At 45.5% G+C, this 19,648-nt stretch overlaps 1 protein-coding gene across 1 annotated transcript in view; it reads right to left on the reverse strand.

The window, feature by feature from the left end:
- ALK (ALK receptor tyrosine kinase) overlaps positions 1-19,428 on the reverse strand; it is a 638,118-nt gene extending 618,690 nt beyond the window's left edge. Inside the window, exon 1 of the mRNA XM_030557349.1 lies at positions 19,279-19,428. Coding sequence (XP_030413209.1) covers positions 19,279-19,378 — 100 coding nt within the window. The 5' untranslated portion in view covers positions 19,379-19,428. The remainder of the gene's footprint in view (positions 1-19,278) is intronic.
- Positions 19,429-19,648: the final 220 nt, after the last annotated feature.

Raw genomic sequence — 19,648 nt, forward strand, 5'->3', positions numbered from 1 at the left:
CTCTGAATTCACACCAAAAAGGCAAAGAGAGACAAGCAGGCAGCATCTTACTAGGAGAGTTGCCACTCAGGCAGGCCTAATACAGAAAGCTGTGGAGAGGGCCAACACAGTCAGGGAGAGAAAAAAAAACTTACTAGAAAACCTGATAAATTTAAAGCTGGGTGAACATCAAAAGGTTCCATTTGAATAATTAGTTGGATTTAGAACTGGATCCTTCATCTGAGGTTTTAATGATGATGAGAAGAGAACTTTGTGTGTTGCCCATGCATGGAATCTAAGTTATGTTTCCTCCCTCCAGCCTCCACAATTTATATTAGACCATTTTACCCTTAAGTTATAGAGTTTCCATAGCATAAGAACTCAACTCCCTGAAGCTTTGCCCAGAATTTTTCTGAAGCTAGAAAAAGTCATATTTACGTTCCCACACAAACATATTTTCCTGCCCTTCCATGTCCCAGATAAGCTCAAACATGCCAAGTTGCTAGAAATGGGAGGAGGGAGATGCTTGGATCCAGACACATCTTCACAAAATCCCATGATCAATGTGCTTCCTTTATTTCCAGCTGGATCAGAATCGAGTGATACTGAAAATCTCTGGAAAAAGTTTGTGCACATGGCATATCCTGATGAGTTTTGTAGATTCAAGAACTTTAGATAATTTGGATAAGTTTTAGATTCAAGTGTTAATTTTTTCTTTATATAGTATATCTAAAAACTCCGAATCCACCCATCGTTAGAAAAGATATTATGACAAAATTAGCTTCAGGGACTATCCCCTTGGACCATTAGATAATTTAGTACATCCCCTGCAGCATATTCCCAGTAGCATATTCATTTATGGACTGCTTTGTCCAATCCAGTTTAAATGAACCAACCAATTTGCCTCTCTCAAGAGAAATTGACATTCTTGACAAACTCCTTAAAAATGAGCTATGTGGAATAACTAGCACCTAAATATGCTACAGGGAACTAGAGGAGACCAGTTCCTTTAAATTGCTTTTTCTTCAAGTCAGTATATTTTATATTGTTTTATAGTCAATACAAAAAACCTGCCACTCCAAATAGGTTACACTGGTGATAAACTTCAATACATTAAGTCTTATGCATAGGCTGTTTTTTGAAGACTTAATATAAGCCATGCTCATTATCCATAAAGTGTTATTGAATCAGGTCTTAAAACTTTATGCAGCTTTTGTGTGTAGAAATAAGAAAGGATTTTAGATTGGCAAGGCAAGGGAAGAAAAGTCATGCCCTGTGGCTGATCCAGAAATGCTCAGATGATTTAAAACCTTAATTACTCCTGGAAAGTTAGCACTTCAAATGTTATCATTTGCACTTCACTCTGAACTCAGCAGAGTGGAATAAATGGGGATGCAGTGATAATAATAATAAAAAAGGTTCTTTTCAGTTTATTTTTGGAGAGGACACCATTAGGAGGAATGAGAGACACAGGATGTTGCTTTTCAAGTGAATTCAATGCTGGTGAATGGTGTCCTATTGATGGAGTCAGAAATGGGAGTTCTAGCCTTATAACAGGTACAGCATCGCAGGCTCTCTTACAGAGCCCTATTAATGAGGCTCATCCCCAGTGCAACCTTGCGTAATGCTTACTGCATGCTTGGGGGCTTCCAAGAACACAGTACAATGCACACAACAAAAGATGCCAGTTTCCCCCTCACAAAAAAAAAGCCTCTTTTCAAAAAGAAACAGAAGGGCCTTGTTCAGATGGATCTTCTAGATATTCTTTAGGCACTAATAAGAGACAAAGTCCTGCAAAAATTGCAGGTCCTTGATAGCAACAAAAAAGTTTTGCCTCCTCTCACACTCCAGACTGGAACAGGGCTTTTCACAAGTACAGCCATTCCAATCTCAGTAGGTTTGGCAGCAGACAACTCCCATGTAATATATCAATTAACAACAACTATCTGCCTACATATATATTACACACACACACTACTGTAGAGAGGGAACTCTTGTTCCTGAGGGCAAAGCAGCAACCTCCAGGGTGATCTAAAGCCTGACACCTGTGTAGAGCAACTGTTTATGTCAGGATGTGGCTGCAGAGGTCAAAGGAGCACCTTCCACATTGGAGGGTGAGATTCTGGCCTGCAGGGACAGAGAAGGAGCTGCTGTTCCTAGTTAACAACAAGCAGTGCCTTCTGCTGTATTTGTATTATGTGTTCTTTCAGTACAAATAACCAAGTTACTTTAATGCACAGACCACCACATCTCTCTCTGCCTCCTGATCCCACTGCCTAGTTCTATGGTCCCACATCTAAATCAGCAATTGATGCCAAACCTTCTCATTCCTAACCAGGGGGAAAACACTGAAGGGTTTTACAAGCTGACAAGTGTGGCAAGGGTCATCCCTTGCCACTGATCCAAGTACAATATTCCCCACTGCAGTCAATAAGAAGCTCAGTGGAAAAACTGATGGTAGGCTCAAGTAATATTTTTACTTTAATAACTGATGCAGCAAGCCCAAAGGTGCCGGGGCTATGAACTGCCATGCCCAGAGGTGCTGGAGCTCAGCCCTGGCAAGCCGTAGCGCAAATAAAACACCGATGGTAGGACAAAATGCCAAACATATAAATCATTTAAGGTGACCTTCAAAAGGCAAATAGAAATTGGGTTTGTAGTTTGAGGCTTTTGTTTGTTTGCCCCTTTATGTATTCTAATAAACACCTGATTTTGTTGGCTTAAGTTTTGCTTGCCTTTTATATTAGGTAAGAACAGGATCAGGTCTAGTTTACTTCTCCCAAGACTGTACTGACAGCTGGAGGAGTTTTCAAACAACCTGAGGGGTACACTGAAATTAAACTTGATTAATAGGGAAGGCAAGAGAACTTTTTAAGACTTTAAAATTCATTTGTCTATTTGGCTTTGTTAATATCAATTTAATTCAAACAGCTGGGAGAAGAATTGGATTTTCTTAAAACATGAATAATCCTGCCTCTCTGTTAAGGGCTGAGACAACTTGGAATACACATACAAAACACAAAACAAGTCCTCCAATAAAATTAGGGAATACCAGGTAAGGAGGGAGAGGAGCAAAGTGAGAGGTTGTCTGTAATGGGGCAGGGAAGAGGGTTAGGGTAGCATGGGGTTTCTGGGAGGCTTTTGGGGCTGGAGCTATGTTGTGTTTTGGGAGCATACCTGTTAGCCTTCAAATCTGTCAGCCAAGCCTTCAAAGTATGACTAATGGCTGAAATGTGGCATATCAGGGTTTTGTTGCACCTCACATCATAACTGACAGATAATGGGAATTTTTTTTTTGAAATCTAAAACCTATTTTCAAGGGTCTTCCCTCACTGTGTGAAAGAAATAGATCAGTTTTGTGACCTGCTGCTGATGGGAGAGTTGAGTAGGAAGGGTGTTTCTGTTAAGCTTACATAAAAGCATTAAATTGTTTTTATTTAAATGTTACATAATACCATAATGAGAGGCTGCTGTAAGCTGCCACTATCTGACTGGCTCTCTGCAGTCCAGAGCACCACCTTCCACTATAGTCAATAGCCTTTGGTCTCTGCAGTAACATCACTAATTGTAACATGACAACAGCAGATGCTTCACACAGATGGAGGGTTGCAAAGAGGGTCCCCTGCCAGGGATTCTCATGGGATACCAAGAGAGGATATTTGGGGGTCCAGGCTGCCTCCCTTACAGTTAAGGCTGATATTCTCCCCTCTCCCTCACACATTTAATTCAGTCCTTACACCCTCAGTATAGAGAATTAAGCCATCCCACCCCAACATAGAGAATTAAGGCCCAGCCCTACCTCCCTACAGGGTTCCATTGCTGCTGCCCTAGGCCCCTGCTTGTCTCTCCAAGGAATAGAGAGGAAGCCTAGCTGCCAAAAGCAGTTTTCCAGGAGCAGGGGCAAAGATGGAGGGAGCAGGGTGAGCCAGTACATCTTCTACAAGAAGGAAGAGATGGAACCTCCCAGCCTGCAAAAAGCCCTCTCCTCTTGTGAGCAGACCAGCCACCTACCCCTTCTCCTGCTTAAAACCAGCTGTTGTCTCCCATCTCTCTTCTGTTTGTACAGGAGCGAGAGAGGATCAGGGGCCTAAAGTTGCACTAAGAGTCTCCTCAGACTTTCTTACCCCCACAAGCAAACTGCTGCTATTCCTCCTGTAGCATACCACCATAGCTTGTTGTGCAGGGCATGAAAGCCTGCTGTGATGCAGAAGGTCTCTCATTATGTGGTACACCTGGGAAGCATGAGGGACAAATAGGGCCATGTGGGTGGCAATGTGGGGGGATAAGTAAGGTTTCTGGCAGGAGGGCCATGAAGGGGTAAGAGAAGAGCTGCCCCCTGACAAGCCACTTATAGTTTGTCAGAGTAACAGCTCTCATGTAAAAAACCGGAGGCAGGAGCATGCATGTCTCTCTCCCCTACAAGTTAGTAAATATGAAAGGGATCCATGCCAATTATTAAGGCTGAACTCAGTCTCTGTGTAAAACAGAGGGAGCTGAGACCATCTTGAAGTACAAGTCTCCAAGCAATCTTATCTATGGCCTCACTATCAGATTCTCCATGATGCGGCAGTAGGGAAAGCACCTATTACATCTTTGGGCTTTGAGGAATTCTATACTTTCCAAAGTTAAAAAGTTACACGAAGGAAATCAAGCAGAAGATTAGCAGGAACTATTTGCCAGGAGACTTATTCTGAACTGTCCATATGTAGAGGATACGTGTAATTCCTTTTCTTTAAACATTGTATTAACCTTTTGCTGATGGAAAGAGATTGCTGATCAAGAGCTAGATGAGGTCAGTGCTGCAATTATATTTCAAATCCCCTTCAAAGAAGTCTCTTTCAGCATGAAAGAAAAGAGTTGAAAAAAGGATTTGTTGCTGAAATTGAGTCTTTTAGAAGAATAATTAACCTTTAATAACTATTCTGGCCTCGTCTTAAGCCCTAAAAGCAATCCTTTCTCATTAGTTTCAAGTTTAATTAGCATCAATAATGAAACCTCCCTCAGAAATAACCATACCATCATGCTCCCTAATGACTGCATACTTTAATACACAGTGCTACTAACAAAGGCCATAGGGCAGTTTCTGAAGACAGAATTTGAGGCCCCCAACAGAGCAAAGTTGTCTTAGTTCCTTTTGAGAACACAATTTAAATCACAAAAAAAAAAAAAAAAAAAAAAAAAAAAAAAATCTGGTGAGGCACATACCAGGAAGCAGATTTGTCTAAGGGGTGGGAGCTGAGAAAAAACTTTTTTTGGCAGGGGTGGGGGGTGTTTGTATAGGATCTAGGCAGGCTTGGTTTGGTGTTTAGAGAACAAGACTTTGGGGTTCTATTCCTGACTTGCTATATAATCGTGGGCAAAATACAGAGAATTTCTATGCCTTAATTCTTGCTTCTTGGCTGGTTGGTGAGAGTAGAGTGTAACAGTATTTGACATTCTCTATGAGAAGACTATCCTGCACTTGCAGGCTGGTTTAATTATCTAACAAGGTTTTTCCAACTCTAAATTTTATGAACAGTCTGTAAAATGGATATAAATACTTAGTATTGTCACAGGGCTGCTAAGGCTTAATTAGCACCTGCAAAGCACTTAGAGATTCTCAGATGAAAGGCATTCTAAAGCACCAGGCATTTTGGTCTTTATTTAATGGGAGTTGGTAGAAGTGAGAGAACCCAAGCGCATGGATTCTAATCTAAGTTCTTAAAAGAAGTCAGAACTTCCATATGCTCAAGTGTGTCGTAGGCCTTATAGTGCTTACAGCTAAGAGATTGGAAAAAAGTGATGAAAAACATTTGAAGATGTAACAGCACTAAAAATAGTGTGAAGAGAAGAGGAGAATCTATATTTGCCAATGCACATGGCATTTACAATTCCACAGGAACTTTGCTTTCTACTTTGCAATATATATGAAGTGTAGAGTTGCCTCTCTATAATTAAAACAAATGAAACAAGTGCATGGGGCCCCCTTATAGCATTCAGCAATGACAGTTTATGCATCTGTTCTATACAGGGGCAGGCCTTAGGGAAAATGGCACCCAGGGTGAACTTGCATTTTGGTACTTTGGCTCCTGTGGGCATGGCACCTCCCAGTGCCCCTGGCTCTCATGGGCTCCCCACCCTCCCATCTAACACCTGCACTGTGCCCCCTTTGCCCCAGTGCCTGCTCCCCATCATGCACCCTTAATCCCTTCACTCCCAAACTCTGCCCCCTTCACCCCAAACCCTGCACTCCCCTCCTGTGCCACCATCCCTCTACTCCTTCACTCCTACTCTCTGCACCTCCCTCTTGAGTCCCCAACCCCTGTACTGTGCATGCCTCCTGCACCCCAACCCTTGCCCTCCTGCACCCCAACATCTGCCCCCTCCTGTGCCTCAACCCCTGCACTGTGTCCCCTTCATCCCAACCCCACCCCTCCTGTGCCCTGAACCCCAGCACTGTGTGTGCCCCTGTCATAAACAGATAGGTAAGGGTTAATGTCTCTTTCACCTGAAACACCTGACCAGAGAACCAATCAGGAAACCGGATTTTTTCAACTTTGGGTGGAGGGAATTGGGTGTCTGAGTCTTTTGTTTCTGTCTGCCTGCTGTCTCTGAGCTTTGGAGAAGTAGTTCTGTTTTCTAATCTTCTGTTTCTAAGTGTAAGGACAAAGAGATCAGATAGTAAGTTATATGGTTTCTTTTCTTTGGTATTTACATGAATATAAGTGCTGGAGTGCTTTGATTTGTATTCTTTTTGAATAAGGCTGTTTATTCAATATTCTTTTAAGCAATTGACCCTGTGTCGTATCATCTTAATACAGAGAGAACATTTGTATGTATTTTTCTTTCTTTTTTATATAAAGCTTTCTTTTAAGACCTGTTGGAGTTTTTCTTTACTTCAGGGAAATTAAGTCTGTACTGACCAGGGAATTGGTGGGAGGAAGAAATCAAGGGGAGATCTGTGTGTTGGATTGGCTAGCCTGATTTTGCATTTCCTCTGGGTGAAGAGGAAAGTGCTTTTGTTCCAGGATTGGAAACGGAGAGGGCAAGTCCCTCGGTTTGGATTCACAGAGCTTGTGTCTGTGTATCTCTCCAGGAGCACCTGGAGGGGGGAAGGGAAAAAGGATTATTTCCCTTTGTTGTGAGACTCAAGGGATTTGGGTCTTGGGGTCCCCAGGGAAGGTTTTTCAGGGGGACCAGAGTGCCCCAAAACACTCTAATTTTTTGGGTGGTGGCAGCAAGTATCAGGTCCAAGCTGGTAACTAAGCTTGGAGGTTTTCATGCTAACCCCCATATTTTGGACGCTAAGGTCCAAATCTGGGAATAAGGTTATGACAGCCCCTTTCACCTCAACCCCTGCACTCCCTTCCTGTACCTCAACCCCTGCACTGTGCCCACTTTGCTCCTACCCCCTGCACCTCCCTCCTGAGCCCCTAACCCCTGCACTGTGCCCCCTTTGTCCCTAACTCTTGCATACTACTCCTGGATGCACAAAGCAGCTGACATTTCTGCTTGCTCTCCCACTGGACTGCTGCTCCTCTGCCCCACACAGCCCTAGGGGGCTGTGAGGTGGGTAGCAAGGAGTGATGTTGGGGCTTTTTGCATCCAGGTCACTTTCCCTGTGGGCTATGTAATGGGAGGGCAGGAGAGCAGCAGCTTCTGATGCCTCAGCACAGCCCAGGTGGCGAAATGACCTGGATTCAGGGATCTCTGGTGTGTGTGTGTTGAGGGGAGTGTGTGTGTGCCGGAGTGAGTGAGTGCACTGTCTCTTCAAGAAAGCACTCAGGGTCAGGAGCCTGAACAAGGCTTGTTCAGACACAAGTAGCTGCCAGCAGCTCCGGACCAGAGAAGCAGCAGCACATACAGATTCCCCCTGTCCTGTCACCTCAGCTTAGTGGAAATCATGTACTCAGGTGAGGGAGAGGGGGACAGCCCACCATCAGCCTGCTGCTCCCCCTACAAAGCAGACAGGAGGACGTTCCCAATCCAAAGTGGCCAGTGGCAACTCCAGGGGCAGCCGGCAGGGGAGCAGGAACAGCAGCAGCTGCACATATGGAACAGGGCAAAGGAAGAGCACCCCTGCTCCAGAGGAGTCACCTGGCTCTGACAGCTGGTCATCCAACTGTCCCCTGCAGCTCGTGTCTCTCCCACTCCCACATGCTGCTGCTGCCACTGCTTGCCTGCCTATAGTGCCACCTCTGTCAGCCCAGCTAGTCTCTCAGCAGCAGGACAGGTGGGAATCCAAAGCCTGTGCACAGCACCCCCCTGGGCAGGGGCCCATACAATCTACTCCAAAGGCTGTCCCTAGATACACCATGCATCATCGCAGCAGGAGACTATCCTCACCTATGCACTGTGTTTAGGAGCTCTCTATCCATGGTCTCCTTTCTGGTCACCTGCTGCAGAGTCACACACATCCCCCAGGTCCAGCCCATTAATTGAAAATGGGATTGCATTTTTCTGCAGGTGTATAATTTTGAATGTGTGAAATTGGAGAGCTGCTTGTTACAGGGAAGATGTGTGCAGGAGAAGGCTGCAGCTATTCACTTGACTACAATATGTTACCACATGGGAAATCCAAGTCTGAAACAGACTTAGCACACCTCTTCTTCTTGGGCCAGCATGGAGGTGCAGCCCACTCTGCCTTACTATGGGTTGTTTGATTTTGCTGGGACCAGAACTGGAAATATGAGGAGGGAACCTATTTTCATGATGTTTCCAGTAATGACCAGAAGTCTCATGTAAAAAGTCTATTTTCTGAAGGTTGCCAGTTCAGTTTTGCCCTCAAGTGGTTCTGGTGGTTTGAAGCCTTCAAATGCCACTTCTCAGATGGGCCGTGGAATAAGCAGATGTGGTGTTCTCTCTCAATCTCTCCTATTTATGTTGTTCCACTATAATTCAGTAATTAAATATTACTTGGCCCAGAGAAAGAATGAATTTCAGGTGGTGCCAGATCCCTGTTCAAATCCCTTCTCCTCAGCAAACAGAGAACTTAAACTAATTATTTCCCATATCCCAGATGAGCACTCTAGCCATGGCACTGAAGATTAAACATTTGCCAAAGTCCCATACATAGAAGTCAGACAATATATCCAAGGTCCACAAAAGGCTCTTAGGTGTTGCAATGGTGACCATTGCAAAGCCAAACTGTTAAGTGCCTAGAAAAAGCACAGCAAACACCACCTCAGCAGTTTTGTATAGATAAAGATGGCCTCTGCGCATGTCCATTGGACTAGGCCCCACATGAGTTAGGCAGAGTAACACCTATATTCCCCACGTTCATGGATCACTCTGGGACTTAGGTGGGAGATAGTGAGCCAGCAGCATGAGGTAGAAATACAGGTGCCTAGGGAACTTTTACTGCAAAAGCTTAGGCACTGAACAAAACTGTGTGCCTACAGGGTGAGGCGGCAGCCCAGTGGGAGTTTCAGGGATTGCAGTGGCGCCTAAAAACGTGATGGGGTGTCGTGCCAAAATACCTCTGAGAAGCCAGGACTGAACACTTCAGTTTGGTCCTAAAACAGGGTGAAATTTCAGAGAAGAGGATTGTGGTTTTTTCCCAAAAAGCAGAAACATGAATTTGTTATACCACAGCAGGCATGGTAGACCAAAAAAACCCCTGAGATTACACTGAAATTTCTGGTTTCTGGGAAAAGGCAGGTGTGCGGAAGATGTATTCTGATTAGCACAGGAAGATTGTACATCTGACTGCTTTTTTCTACTTAGAGCTTACAAAAACCTTGGGGTTCAGACTGTAAGATTCATGCTCTCTCTGTAACAGCTTCATGATGCTAATATGATGGCAGCTTTCCCCTAAGGATTTCAAAAGGGGATTAAAATTTATCTCCATTCTACTTATGGGGAAGGTAATACACAGACAGATGCCAGATGTTACAAATTTGCCCAATGTCACAAAGCAAGTCAATGGCACAACTCCATATAGAAAACGCACCGCTCCTGACAAGTTCACTGCTCTAGCCACTAAACAATGCTGCCTCCTGCATGATCTGTCTGTGCCACACACTACATGATGACCCACACCCCCAGCTAATATAGTTGTATGTGGAGTAAGTTAGCACAGAATTTGATTCTTAGTTTCCCCTCTGTGGAGCACCTTGAGATTCTCTGGCAAATATGTGCTATGTAAATACAAAATATTATTCAGTATTCTGTTCTTGCAAATCAAGGATCCTTTTCACCTTCAATAAACAGACTTTCCCAAGTTTGCCACCACTTCTGTACAGTACTCGTTTTTTTTCAGTGCCTATTCTAGGGTAATAAATTGGCTAATTTAGTCTACCACTCCCATCTACTGGATGCAACCAAAGTACATAGTGTGTCAGAAGCCCTATATTGTTAGCAGCTAAAGGGGATTCTCTTTTAGCACAATTGACAGGGGTTACAGCTTCAGGAAGATCTAAGTTCTGGCTATGCAGTCACAGTGAATTTCTGAGCAACCATGGTATGCAGCATAGTGACAGCTATGAAATTTCTAGACAGACACAGTCATAAATCAAAATCCTTATGTATATTAGACTTTATTCTCAATGAGTTTCTTGCCTAAATATTTAAACGCATAAATAACCTCCACCCATTCCACCTTGTCATTTTAAGCTTCCTGACATTTATTGTTTGGAAGAGAAGAAAGGTCAGGCTTATCAAATCTGCATTTATGCTTCCATGACATTTTTCTCCAACCAAATTTTTCTAAATTAGAGAAACAAGACAAATGTGGCACATTTCAGAAAGGACCTTTCTGAGCTAGGCATTTCAGTCTGTACAGCAACACTTATCTCTGAAGATGATTCAGAAAGACAGTACTGTGATCCAGGGGACAGAGCAGGATTTGGAAGCCAAGAGACCTGGGTTCCAGTTTCTCCATTGAATTGTCACGTGCCTGGTCACTGTGCCATGGTCACTGAAGCCAATTTTTTTTTTAAAGTGTCTAAGTTTGGGTGCCTTAAATTTTGAGTGACCAGCCTGGGTCAGTTGGACCCTGATAATCAGTGATAAAGAGCCTCTTTGCGTCAGTTGGATTGTTGCAACTCAGCAATTTTGAAAAAAAAAAATCAAGCCCACCATTGTGTCTCAGTTTGGGCATGCAACAATGGAGGCACCCAACATTAGCCAATACTTTGAAAAATATTGATCTTAGCAGCTGGAGCAAACAGATGTTATCTATACCAAAATATAGATAACATGGAGATAATGATGCAGATCTTCCTATGACCTCTGTGGATAAGTGCAAAATACCATTACTCTTCTCTCACCCTTCTATAGCTGATTCACATGTGTACGGCTCACAGGCAGATCATGATTTCTCAGATAATGTCCATGCAAGATATACTGTGAACCAAGTGACCCGACTAAGTTTGGATACAATTCAAACACACCGTGCACAACAGGTTTATCAACTGTCTCTGATTATGAGCAATGTCTTTGCATTTGTAGAATACATTGTTCAAGTCTTCCACCACCCCAGGTGAAGGAGATATTTATTCCTCATTTTTACAGCTGGAAGAAATAGAGCCACAGCAAGGAGAGCAGGGAAAATATCTTAAGAGCATGCTGTGAATATCCACGCAAATAAAAAAACGAATGCACTTTATCTATATTTGTGCCCCTTTTGTATATCCTTGCCATTAATATTTTAGTGCATGAGTTCACTGGCAGGAATGTTCATGGGAGCAGTGAGTTTTAAGCAATAGTAAAAGGAAATTTGCAGAAAGCAAAACTGAAATCAAACACATATATTGGCATCAGAAACCTGATTTTAAAAAGCGGCTGCCCCAAGTGCAGACAAGAAAAGCCCCAATTTGTACTGGTTGAGCTTACCTTGTCTTTAAGCAGTGGTAAATCCAACTGGTGCAAATTGTGGTTTTCCTTGGGATTTGCACTGGTGCAGTTACAATACCTGCCAGCCACTAACTGCTAAACTCCAAGCCTAGACAAAGAGTCAGAAACTAGGGACGAACTCCTTGCACTACAAGGAAGCACTTCAGAAGCTGTGCTGCAAGGGCTTGATCCACTGAAGTTAATGGGAGTTTTACCATTGACTTAAGTGAGAACAAAATCAGGTCTCAGGTACATAGTTGAGATGTAGAAGAATGACAGACAGACACTAAGGAGAAAGTGATTGAACCCCTCTACCTACTCCTTGCCCTTAGGGCAGCTGGATTCACTACTGCCCAGCCTCAGCTTTGTTGTTGGGAAGCAACTAGTAACAAATAGTAAAGTAAAGAAAAAAGTAAAAATATGAGTGAAATCCTGGCACCACTGAAATCCTTGGCAAAAATCCTATTAACTTCAATAGGGCCAGTATTTTACCCACACAGTCCAGTTTTCATTCACACAAAGGCCACTTCAAAATATATTTTTGCATCCCCTTTTCTCTGCCGGAATGGTGTAAAGGGGCTTTAGTATAAATGAGAATCAGGCCTATGGTAGCAGCACCCTGCAGCAGTACAATTTAGTTGCCAGGAAAGTGTCAGTATTGCAATAGCTCTGGTAGGAACACCCCTATGCGGTGAGTGCTGAGAAGACAGCTGCTATTTCAGACATGACACATGTGGCAAGTTAGTATCATTCCATGTGAAGACCACAGAGCAGAAGGAATGGCTCCCCCAGCCAGCGAGGGATAAGTTATGCATTGCTATTTAAAAATTATAATTGGAATTTTAAATCTATTTTATGAATGGAAGTACTTTGGCCTTTTGAGGAAGGTATGAGTCATTTTCATCCCACTGTGCCCCCTTTTAATGAACATTTCCCACCTTAGCATATGTAAGTAGTAATTAATCACAGGAAGTTATTTTACTGGCATCATAGCTTATTAAATCTTCTGACTAGACTCACAGGAAACCCACTTAACATTTGTAGACCAGGTGTCCTACTGTAAGTGTGCTGACTACCAGTGCTGTTAATATATGAGAGAATGCCTGGTCTAGTAATTAGAGCATAGTGGCTTATCCGGGTAGCTGTAGATCGATTGGTTATGCTGTTAGACCTATTCTAAACTACCCTGCTCCATGCTGCCACAATGGTGTCTTCATGTCTGTTCCACTGCATGTGGCATTCACTCCCTGCAAGAGGGCCGGCACAAGGCCTATACACTACTTAAATCCCACTTACCCCCAGGTGGAACTGACATGCAGTGGAACTGACATGGAGGGCAGGGATGGCAGCTTATATGGGCTCGAGGTGCTCAAGCACCAGGAATATTCAAGGCTGGGGTCTGTGCTCCGCCAATATTTGGAGCTGGGTTTCTCCCCTGCCCCCGCCTCAGAAAGAAAACAGCCAATGCCTCTCTCCTTTGCTTGTGCTGCTTTTGCCTAAGGCTAGAGAGATCAGTGGCAGGCAGCCTCTTGGAGCACTGGGGGAGGGGAAGAGGGAGAGAGGAGGGGGAAGGAGGCTCACACATGCTTGTGAGCTCTCTCCCCCGCCCCTCTGGCACCCAGGGGCAGCAGCAGGGGTGGGGAGGCCACACATGATGGCAACCCCCCACCCCTGTACTCACCATAGGGGAGGCGAGTGGACTTTCTGGACCTGGGAGAGTCCCTAGGAGCATGTGCAGTGACTGTGGTGCAGAGTGAGTGTGCTGTGGAGGGGGGCGGAAGGGACAGAGGAGGGGTCCCTCCCCTGGAGCTTGCTGCTGCCAGTAAGGAGGGGGGAGAGTCCTCTCTGGCCCTAGCCCTGGGGCAGCCTGTCTGCATCCCAAGTTCCTTATCCCCAGCCCTGCCCCACCCCAGAGCCTGTGCCCCCAGCACCCCAACCCTGAGCACCCTGCTGCACTGTGAACCCCTCATCCCCAGCCCCATCCCAGAGCCCTCACCTGAGGGGAAAAATGTGCAACTTAAATTTGGTGGTCAGTTTGGAGTATCATTGTGTTTAGCACAATACTTGATTATTTTACACCCTTTAAAGTATACAGGCGTTACAAAGTGGGAATGTTCTTAATGTTTTCTCTGACTACTGTGTGAGTGCCTCAGTTTCCCCTATGCATTTTTCAAGGATCTAGATGGTGGGATAAGGGGGTGTGATTGTTGTAGAGCCCTAGAGGGCCAGTGTGATGCCATCTGCACAGAGAATGGCCGAAACCCTGTCTCCGGGCAACTGATGGCCTGGGTTGCTCTCCTGCAAGGTGCCAACTGAAGGTGTTGGAGAACAAAGAGATCAGGTGGCCTCCTAATGCCTGGAAAAGAGACAAAGGCCAGAGGAGAGAATGTCAGTTCCTGTGTGGACTTCTGGGAAGCGCATGGTGTGGAAGGGGATGCTGGGATGCTTTGAAACTACTCCATACAAAGCCAATCAGGACTCTGGGGGAGCCTCCTCTCTCTGAACAGACTGTCTCCAGGGCAAGAAGCTTACACCTTCCTGGGTCTGACTTCAGAGCATTCAGCATGCCCTTCCACACTGTGCGCTTTCCGCAGAGAGTCTGCCCAGGCAGGTCCTGGGGCAACCAGAGGTCCCTGCACCCCAACTCTGCAGTCAGATGTGACTCTCAGCCAGCTGGTAAAACAGAAGGTTTATTAGACGACAGGATCATTGTAGGTACAGAAAACAGGACCCCTCAGTCAGGTCCATCTTGGAGGATGGGGAGCCTAGACCCAAGTTCTGGGTCTCTCCCTATTTACCCAGCCAGCTCCAAGCTGACACTCCCTCCTCTAGCCTTTGTGTCTCTTCTGGATCTCTTCTGATCTCTTTGTCCCCAGCACCTTCAGCTGGCACCTTGCAGGGGAAACTGAGGCACCCACACAGTATTCAGAGAAAACATTAAGAACATTCCCACTTTGTCACAACAGGTGCAACAAAATATAATACCATATATTGAAGAAGGTAAGTGCTGCTTCTGACTTTCCACTTTTAACTGACCCTTGTAATCTTGTGGTGCCGACGCATTGTAGCTTCATTTTATATTGACCTACAGGATGAGAGTGGGGGGGGCAGGCACCACCATTTTGGGCACCACCAAAAATTATACAAACCTGCCACCTATGATGGAGGGATCTTCCATACAACCTGCATAAGGAATCTGTGGCCAGTCTCTGTGGCAACATAGAGCAGATGATTTAGAGTTGGTTTAAAGAAGGGTTAGTAGCATGGTCAGCGGGTTCACAGCTACACAGATCCACTCTAACTTCGAGACCACATACCCTATCATGACTCCAGAAGGCATAAGTTGGTCTTTAGTGGTGCATGGGTGATGAATAGGCCTTCTGTGAAATTTCACCCTTTGAGTATTTCATGTCCATGGGAGCAGGACAGTAATTTGGCCCTGAGAATTTTTGCAGGCATATTTTATGAAAGTTCCTGTAGCCTTTATGGTTTGTTTACTGAACAAAATTGGTTCCCTTAGTACCATCCTTTATTATTTTTTCTCTCTCTCCCCGCCAAACATAATTACGTGTGGAAACATCTCTTAGCAAGACTTGTTGACAAGGGGGGAAGGCTAACTCACTAAATATCCTTGAGTGAGTGGGACAGCTAAAGAATAAAGCAAAGCCAAACACAGTTAAGCCACTTCTGGCTCCCTCCCCATCAAAGCCAAAATTTAATCACAGACCATTTGGCAAAAATATTTAATTATGTCTGTACAGGTGTGTCTACACTGCAATTAAACCTGTGGTTGGCCCATGCCAGCTGACTTGAGCTTGCAGGGCTCTGACTAAGGGGCTTTTTAACAGCAGTATAGCTGTTTGAGCTCAGGCTGGAGCTCAGGCTCTAGGACCCTACAAAATGTGCGGGTCCCAGAGCTCAGGCTGCAGCCGTAGGCCAAATGTCTGCACCACAGTTAAACAGCTCTTTAGCCAGCGGTGACGGATTTTTCCTAAAAGTGTGTGTGTGGGAGGGGGGAACAAGGCCATGGCCATGCCTCTTCCCCCAATGCCATGCCCCCCTCGACAAACTGGAAGCCAGAGCCAGGCTGGGGGGGCCCCAAGAGCAGCCCCTAGCCTGTGGCCATGACCCCTGAGTCCCTCACCCAGGGCAGATGGAGGGTACATGGCTTCCCACAGCTGGCCATGCGGCTCTTACCGGCCTGGCCTGGGGTTGAGGCTCCAGGGGCCAAAGAGCCATAGCTGGGCCATAGCAAAAGCCACCCAGGCAGCTGTGGAGATCTACCCCAGAGCCCTTGTCTTTAGCCCAAGCTTGAGTCAACTGGGTGTTTAATTGCAGCATAGATATACCCTATATGAACTACAATCCTGGGCATCTCCATATTAAAGGGAGGTAAGGAAAGCACATGAGTTATCTTGGTATAAAATCCAAGTGGAGCCAAGACTCTGTAGTTGTTAATCATCCTCAAGACTATCCCATCATCTGGTGGAGACCTTGCTGAGACACATCATGGTAAAGCCTGGTCTCTGCTAGGCTTTTACACTGAGATCCCAAATGCATATTGATGATCTCCAGTAAAAACAAAAAAACACACCTTCCTTTGACCTACGGCCTCTGGTATTGGAAAACTTTTTAGGGTTTACCATCTAATATGGGCTAAACCTACAGCTGCCTTTTTCCACTAGGAGTGTAACACCAGTTAGCTAATGTGAGTTCACTTAACATAGGTTAAATATAACTCTATTCCTACTGAGGACATGCCCAGACACTACAGTTCCCATCACTGGTCAAACCAGTGGAGCTAAATTGGTTTTAGAAACTGTGTGCCCCATTTCAGCTGGGATCCTGGCCACAGCAACACTGAGCCCTGTAAGAAACTGCAAGGAAGTTGGGCAGAGGGGAGGAGGAAGCTGAACAGCGGGAGATTGACAGTTTATTTCTGGTCAGGGAGTTTATGAGAATGGATTGAAGGACCAACAAGCCTGAATTGTTGAGACTACCTTTGGCAACATGTCTTCACTGCAGTTACCTTGGGGTAAATGTACCTTAACAGATCTCAGGGTTTACCCTCTAGCTCAGGCAGTGATGGCTACCTCACTAAGTAGCACAGAGAGATGCATTTTGTTGCATGAATGTGGAGCATGTTAACTCAGGCTGAACCATGGCTTTTATTCTTAAACAGTAAAGACAATTCCTTTAGCAATGGCTTCATTGAAGGAAAACAGTTAAGAGAACCAGCAAGATAACTAACATGGGCTAGTTGTGACACTGTTGGGTCTCAGTGGAGACAGAAGAGAGTTTCACTATGATGTACCTATGTGAGGTCGGCCGTAGTGGGAAGGGAAGAGAATCCTACCTAGCTACATCATAGTAAACGCTACGTGTGTTTGGTCTCCATTAGGATTTTACAGCCAGATCAATAATCTGTTATAGTTATCTTGCTGTAAGAAAAAGCCCACTTTTTTTGGCAGGTCCGTACAGAGCCAGCTTTGAAAGCCCAGTTTCATTTCAGTTTTATACCAGTGGAAATCTGAAGTGGGTCCCCTGAAGTTAGTTTCAACAGATTTAAACTGCTGGCCCATTTTTTCAGTTATGAGCTCAAAGCTGGCTGCTTCAGCATTGTGCTTCAAGCCCCAGTAGTGACTTGTCTCTTCAGACTTTACTTAAGAATATTCTGCGGTCCATTAAATAAGCTACCCAACTACTCTCCCCTGGGTCAAAGTATTTGGCTAGGCTGTCCATTAGGGCTTATGTTCTTTCTGTAGGAGACAATGAAAGAAAGCCAGTATTAGAGCTTAAATAATTGTAGATAATGAGAAGAAATCTCCTTTATTGGCACAGAACAAAGACCTTTTATCTGAGGAAGTCAAGTTGTCCTTACATAGCTTGATTTCAGAGAACTGGGAGGTGGAAGCAAGAATTTAAGCTACACTGCTTCATTAGAGAAGTATCAGTCTTGTCCTCCCTACTACTTTAACCTTTGCAATGCCACTTCACGGTAGACTCCTTGGATTCAAAAGAGTGAAGGTCATTAAGCCCCACTTTATATCCAAATGAAGAAGAATCAGTTGGTTCTCATGCCTTATATTTGTTCTGGGCATTTGCTATTATGCCGTGTCCCTTCATCGTATTAATGCCTCATTGTATTGATATTATCAGCTGTATCGATGTTTTTGCTACCTTGTGGTTGGTGATAGAGGAGAACCTGGACATCACTCGTTGCACTACAGTGAGCTTTGCTGCCATTATTACCAAATTAATACCCTATTTCTCCACTTAATAGATCCGGATCCTGCACTGTTTAGGTCAGCGGCAGTATTGCCATTGACTTCAAGGAGAGCAGGACTACACAATGGGTGAGTAGCTGGATTTCGAGTCCCAGTGTCTGAATGGAACAAACAAACTCAACCGGTTTAACAAAACATCATCTTCCCCACTGCATCATCCCCTGGAACCTTCTGTTCTACTAAAGCGTACCAAAAACAAAACACGATGAAAAAGCCCCAACTCGGATTGATTTTGCTTTACAAACAATCAAGTGGGTGGCAGGAATCTAGCATTTGCGCCCTACTACTTCTCAGAGACAGATGATATAGCCCATTCGTGAAAACCAAGATTAGCCCCACAGCCAGTCTCTAGTTCCTTTCCCCCCTTACTTAATAGAAGGCGGCATTCTCCTGGTCACTAGTCTTACTGGAGCTGCGGGAGATAGGAGAGCAGGGAAATCTCGAGCGAAGGTGTTTAACCAAGGCTATATTATTGAACCAGCACGAATGTTTCTAGACAGCGCAGATAAGACAGCATTGCAGGACCCCCCTGTAAAGAAATCTGCAGTGCTTACTGCCACTGGGAGCGGCCGGCCACAGAACGGAGGCGGGAGGGTGGAATATGAGGGGGAAGAGGAAGGAAAACCACTTCTAAATGTCCCTTATTCACACACACCTCCTTTCCATCCATGGATGTCTGCTTTGCGCTCTGCAGCTGGAGGCACAAGTCAGACTGGCCAGTTTGCAGAATGAGAAGAGAAACCTCTCGTAGGGAGCCCGGGGCGTTGTGGGGTCAACAGAGCATGTGATGGGAGACTTCCAGGGAGGATCCCCTAGGTATTTATTTTTGACCCAGGGCATTTGATGCAATCTACTGTGGTCCCAACACACACGCTCTTCAGACGTGTCTGTGACGAACCAGAGTGACAAGTCCTCTTTGCACGGCTCGTTTAGCCGTGTCCAGAGGGATGGTGCTCTGGAGGCGCAAGGAAGCCCCCCACTAAGGAGGTGTAAACACAGGCGGTGGGGAGAGAACAAACAAGGGCTTGGATCCTGGCATGTTCCCCAAACTTTCCCCAGCCTCAGTGTAAGGGAGACGGTAAATGGGCAGAGTAACTGGCCCGATCAGCCCCACGGGGAAGTTCTCAGGGCTAGGTGGGAACACTGAGCTTATACGGGTGCAAGTTATAACACCAAGGCATGCAAGGCAACTGCTCACCTCTCCTGGAGATCTGAAAGAGCAGGCGGGGCTGGGAGGCTCTGATCGCCGCAGATAAGCTGCGCTCCCTGCCCAGGAATGCCGCCTTTCTCTCGGGCATTAGTCGGATCCTCAGCCTTCCTTCTCCGGAGCGGATCCACCAGCTGAACAGCTCGGTGAGGTTAAACTCCAGCTCTCCCGCAGCTGGCTCTGCTTCTTCGCCCGCTGCCTGGGTCGAGTCCCAGGCGCAGCCCTCCCGCAGGCTTCTCTCTCCCACCTCTAGCACCAGCTGCTTGGCTCGGCGAAGCTTTCGCACCGAGCCCCCTTTCAGCACCTTGGACAGGGCTCGAGGCTGGGCTGTCTGCTGCGGGGATCCGACCCCGGGAAGCCA

This window comes from Gopherus evgoodei, chromosome 3, assembly GCF_007399415.2.
Source record: "Gopherus evgoodei ecotype Sinaloan lineage chromosome 3, rGopEvg1_v1.p, whole genome shotgun sequence".
NCBI classification, from domain to species: Eukaryota; Metazoa; Chordata; order Testudines; family Testudinidae; genus Gopherus; species Gopherus evgoodei.